Source organism: Rhipicephalus microplus, chromosome 2 (genome assembly GCF_043290135.1).
Source record: "Rhipicephalus microplus isolate Deutch F79 chromosome 2, USDA_Rmic, whole genome shotgun sequence".
NCBI lineage: Eukaryota > Metazoa > Arthropoda > Arachnida > Ixodida > Ixodidae > Rhipicephalus > Rhipicephalus microplus.
This window is the reverse complement of record NC_134701.1, coordinates 202,479,041-202,484,588: the sequence shown is the minus strand read 5'-3', so window position 1 is coordinate 202,484,588 and position 5,548 is coordinate 202,479,041. Positions and strand designations below refer to the sequence as shown.

The 5,548-nt window shown below is 45.3% G+C and overlaps 1 protein-coding gene across 1 annotated transcript; it reads right to left on the bottom strand.

Annotated features, from left to right (window-relative positions):
• Positions 1 to 3,082: 3,082 nt before the first annotated feature.
• Positions 3,083 to 5,082, bottom strand: LOC142796494 (uncharacterized). The gene is made up of 3 exons (XM_075887260.1): positions 4,552 to 5,082; positions 3,908 to 4,119; positions 3,083 to 3,511 (listed from the first exon to the last, which is right to left on the bottom strand). Exons 1-3 carry the CDS (start codon positions 4,724 to 4,726, stop codon positions 3,140 to 3,142), a joined length of 759 nt encoding a protein of 252 aa, XP_075743375.1. The 5' UTR covers positions 4,727 to 5,082; the 3' UTR covers positions 3,083 to 3,139.
• Between the last annotated feature and the right edge of the window lie 466 nt (positions 5,083 to 5,548).

Genomic DNA, 5,548 nt, shown 5'->3' with positions numbered 1-5,548 from the left:
GAGGGAAGTGTAGCCTCGTAATAAACAAATAATTTAATCCAACCCAACTGTAAATATGATGCATACTTTTGTGCTTACATTCATTCATTGCAAGCCGCAACTTCACAAAACGTGTGTTTGTTCACTACTTTTAGAGGTGAAGCTCCTTAGGGTGTAGATCGTTCCCTTCTCCGTTTGTACGTAGTATGTAGTATGCAGTCTGTATGTAGACACCTCTAGTTTAGGAATTGCTCACTAAATGGTGTTGTGTGTATACGTTCTTGGAAATGATATCACAATAAGGAGTTAGCGGTTTTTGTAGAGTTGACGATTAAAGACGACAGATGAACTTGTTATAACATAAACTTCAGAGCATATCCACTTAGCGAATGATGATGAGTGGGGCGAAGTGTCCATCTGACCGTCCGTTCGTCCATCCAATGAGTTCTCTAGTGTAATAGGAGGAAACGAACAGACAGACAGACAGACAGACAGACAGACAGACAGACAGGCAGGCAGGCAGGCAGGCAGGCAGACAGACAGACAGACAGACAGACAGACAGACAGACACTTAGCTCCACTAAATGTCATTCACTCCTTGGATATGCTGTGACTTTTTGTTCATTTTGGGAAGTCAAACTAGCGTGAAGACGGACACAAAAACGAGGCAGAAAAGAACTGGCCCTTGTTCTTGTTTGTCTCAACAGTTGCTTAGCGTGTATCCACACGACGGACATATCCGCGCAAATCCCTCCCGCGGACGTTCGTTCCGCCGCCCGTCCGGCTGCGAAGCACATTCAGACGACGGACGAAGCGAGCAGACGGACGCGCTGGAGAAAAAAAACATGGCGGCACTGTCTGAAGCGAGAGCTGCCCGCTTCAAATCTTTAAGCTCTTCGTAGCGCATCGCGTGGGCTGTTATTCCCAAACTGATGGTTGTGTAGGCTTTAGGTCTGTGTCCTCGAGCTTCGACGGCAACGTATACATGACTATTTGGTACTGTTTCCGAGCGCCGTACTCGTTTTCTGAAAAGTGTAGGCTTAGCGACCACCGCTATTGCCAATACATGAGCTCGGTGATCTGCGGTAGCGCTGGGGCTACCATATCTCGGAGCTCATGATAATGTGCGAATGTTTGCTTATTCTTCTTTTCTATAGATGGCGCGACCAGTCTGAAAGTAGAAAACCCATTCATCGCTAGCCATTCGAGGTTTAGGTTTCCGTCTATGACGCTGAGTTTGAAGTTGAAGTGAATATGGAGGTCGAAAGAAAGCAACGAATAGCTGCAATGGCTGTTGTATTAGCAGAATTAGACGATGAAGCGCTGTTCTTCCCTGTAAAACGATCTTGTTGGCAAAAGGACTACATCGCTAACAAGCATCTGGGTATGCAATATCAACTCTATCGTGAACTTTTGCTTAGCGACAGCCAAGAATACAGGAGGCTTCTGCGAGTGTCGAGAGAGCAGTTTGTCCAGTTGCTGTCGCTCGTAGGACCTCGCATACAACGACAGGACACCGTAATGCGGCGAGCCATATCAGCTGAAACAAGGCTGCAGGTCACGCTACGATACCTTGCTTCAGGCAAGTGTTGCACGTCTGTGCATTTCTACTCGAAACATTGCTCCTATTGTTGCATCCGAGACTGTTCAGACTTGGAGAGCCTCGCTTTTAGAGGTGGCATTACGTTGTGTGTTGTAAAACGCCAGCAAGGTCTTGAATAGGCACATATGTGACACTAATAAAACAAATCTTGCGAAGGCTACGAAAGCCCTCTTACACAGCCTCGCTGTCGTTGATGTACAGTTTGGCACTCTTGGCATACATCTGCGAATTAGTGACGGTATTTTTTTCCCTTTGTGCAGGAGAGAGCCACCACTCCTTGAGTCGCCAATTTCGTCTGGGCCACTCGACTGTAAATGATATCATCCATGAAACATGTAATGTAATTTATGAAGAGCTGAAGAATGAATTTCTCAAAACTCCAAGCACCGAGGATGAGTGGAGAGACGTCGTTGCTGGTTTCAGTAGAAACTGGAACTTTCCAAACTGCGTTGGAGCGATGGATGGAAAGCATGTGATAATTACTAAGCCAGCAAACACGGGAACAGTTTACAGAAACTACAAGAAGAGCTTTAGCATTATACTGTTTGCCGTGGTCGATGCGAACTACAAATTTTTGTACACGGATGTTGGTGCGCCAGGGTCACAGGGAGATGCGGGCGTCTGGCAAACTACGCCTCTGCAAGCACACTTGTCAAACATGTCGGCTGGTCTTCCGGAACTGGTCAAGGTGGGAAGCTTGCCTGATCTGTACTTGCCACCAGTTTTCGTCGGTGATGACGCGTTTCCTCTTGGAAGAAACTTGATGAAACCGTTTGGGGAACGTTCGTTATCAGAAGAGAAGAGAATATTTAATTACAGGTAATTTATGTCACTACTGAAACAGCACTATGTGATATTTAACCGTTTAATCGAAGGTGCGCTAACCCAGATTTGCAGCACACATTAGCATGCTACTATCTTCTCAGTGGTGTAAAGTGTATAAAATTATATCTTACTTTTTTTAATGCTTTACAGGTTATCCAGGGCTCGGCGTGTAGTTGAGAGCACCTTTGGAATACTTGCGAATAGGTTTAGATTTCTGCACACCGTGATTGACGCTGAGCCAAAACGGGTGACATCAATGGTGAATGCAGCATGCGTATTGCACAACTTCCTCGCCAATGAATTGAACGCAGCTGACTCGTGTGCCGACACAACGCCTACTGCAACTCTGTTCTCTACACAGCCTTATTCTCGCGGACGAGTAAGTGCTGTTGGCTCCGCCGTACGTGACAGCCTATGCGAATTTTTGAATGGCAGGGGTGCTGTGTCATGGCAGCGTACGTCAGCCCACTTGGAGGCCGATGTATACAGAAGGCCATAAGATTACGCAAAGATAGTGCAAGATGCACATGCGTTGTCATAAAATAAAGTTGTTGAAAAATAAAATGCGGTTTGTTTAGTTGAAGGGCGAGATCTTGTATACGCTGTCATATGAATGGCATTTCAAATTACGGATATTTACTTAAAACTGAGTTTCATTCACACTGACAACAATGCTGGAGGTAAGCAACGATTTATTAACTGGCAATATTAAATGAGATCTGTTGAGCTTTCTTACTCGCTTTTGTTGATGTAGATTTCAAGTGCGCTTAAGATAGCCTTCTGGCATGGGATCAGCTTATCCTTCGGAACCTCGCGCATGTGTGCAGCAACAACTTTACCAAAATAGTCGATATCATCTTCCTGCTGTGTGGTACTCGCTGGTTGGCCTACGCTTGCAGCTATTTTTTCCAACACAGTTTGCCGTTGGGCCAATATTTCATCTAAACGATGGGGAGATCGGCGCCTTTTCTTCTGTGTTCCTTGGCGGGACATTGCAGAGAGTGCCTTGCCCGCAATTGGGTCGTCCACGGTAATGTTTTGGTCGTCAGTCGCTGCAGCTGCATCGTCTGAGGTTTGTGAAGGATCATCAATGTCTGGTCGTACCTGCAAGACACAAAATGGCGCACAAAGTCTCTCGCAATTCCAAAATGTAATGCTTTGCAGACACACATCTGCGTATCTATTCCGATTACAATCTGTATTACAACCACGTAAAAGCAATGGTACATTATTCGTGATTTGGCGTAATTAGAGCGCAAGATTCAAACTTCAGTGTCAACAATTTTTGGTCATATCTAATTTAAATATAGAAACGACGTTTGAATAATTCAGCACACCAAGCAACTAATCTTAATGTAGAATTATTTTGGTGTGTGTTCAAGCATTGAAAAGGTTGTAAGGCTGTATAAGAAAGTGCTAAGTAATAAAAAATACATATTGTAAAAATTTACGCGGCACAAGAAGGCTTCATCACAAATACGAAAAACAAGGGCAGTTTACCTTCATGGTCTCCGCCGCAGCTTGGCATGCATCAGTGCTCACAGAACGCCAACAGGTCACTTTTGAAGCATCCAAAAACCTGAGTGAATTATAAAAGCGCCAGCGACCTTTATAAACGTCCGAGCTTGGCATTCCACTCTTTGTGGATTCTACTTTCTTCTTCTCCAACCGGTATGTGCGTCTCTTATTGTCAAAGAAGCGCCGAAGGGCTTCTGTAAAAAAAAAAGAACAAAACAGAGGGGGGGGGGGGGTGATTATAAGTACGATTTACACCATGCAGTTTCGGTCAATCACCATCACAACACATTATGCTGAAAAAACGTGGCTGGTGCTCTAACGAATACTGCAGTGAATGTTTTCAGTTTTACCGCAAGCTTACGCATCACAAGCAACGTTTGGCGGACTCGTCGCCATTAACACTGTTCTTGAATTTCGCGCCGATTCCTTGATTAAAATGCATTTTTATTGAGCAGCCCTGCCTCCGGCACGGTAGCATGCTTGGGAATGCGCTGACCACGGCCGTCACTTGTAGACACCAATGTGCCCCACGTCATGCATAACAGGTACATTCCAGAAGGTTATTATCACGAAACCCACCCATATAATAACGCAAAACATAGAGAGTAAATATAAATGGTACTTACTGGCATCGTACGGCCCGTACGCAGGCCACTCCTCGTTCATTTCCTTCGCTATGCGTTCCCATATACTCTCCTTCACTGTTGTGTCCGCGTACTCGGCGAGTGTCATATCCCACAATGCGGGGAACTGCTCAACAAGGCGCAGCAGAAAAAAAGTTGCGTCGTCGCTCAAGTTCATAGTTGGAGTTGTTTGCGGTAGTGTGCGTCGAACGTACTTCCCACGCAAAAACCCAAACAAGACGAGCAGAAAAAAAAAACGTGCCTGTTGCCAGACCCTTATAACTTCGTCGGCTAAATTTACGAAACCACACGAGAAACAGAAAAATAAGCGCTTGTTGCCACACTAGTATTGGCGTCCTCCGCTAAATTTGTCGTGTTTTTCCGCGGGAATCCGTTTGCGAAAAAGAGCGTGGCATTTTCCGTCCGCGACGTCCGCGGACGCGGCACGGATGGCGGAAATCCGTGACGTGGGGTCACGTGACGCGCCGTCCGCCGCGGAAAAGACGGATTTGGTCCGTCGTGTGGATACACGCTTAGAGACTTGATGTAAACATAAGCTCCACCAGAGTCATCTAACGGGCCATTGTGTGAATAACTGATTATTATAGTAAAAAAACTTCTTTGAGGACAACACCTTGTTGTGCCCGTCACAACAGTGTTGTGTGTGTGGCTGCGCACCCTAGCTGTCAATTTCTAGGCACGGTGCTTTCAAGAGTAAAAGTTGAATTTGGGCAATAAACTGATGAAGAATTTTGATCAGCAGATCCGGTGAGATAAGCGAAGCAAAGTCCTATATCAAGCTACATCCCTTTGAAAGAAACTTCTTGAGCGCCAGCCATTAAATAAAGTCTCTTGTTTCTATTTCGGTTCTCCCCATGTGAGTATTTGCGACATAAATATCTCAATGTTCATCAATAAATCTCAGTTGATAGCTCGCGCTGTGTTCAGGTGATTACTTTTTCGTTCCTGTTCTTTGCACTAAATTATACTATGACGCTGA

What these genes read in the sequence shown, in the direction of transcription:
- LOC142796494 (XM_075887260.1), bottom strand. Translation starts at nt 4,726, where the DNA reads ATGAACTTGAGCGACGACGCAACTTTTTTTCTGCTGCGCCTTGTTGAG. An exon ending in GTACGGGCCGTACGATGCCA is followed by an intron (nt 4,120 to 4,551) that starts GTAAGTACCATT and finishes TTTTTTTTACAG; the next exon opens with AAGCCCTTCGGCGCTTCTTT. An exon ending in CTGCGGCGGAGACCATGAAG is followed by an intron (nt 3,512 to 3,907) that starts GTAAACTGCCCT and finishes TGTGTCTTGCAG; the next exon opens with GTACGACCAGACATTGATGA.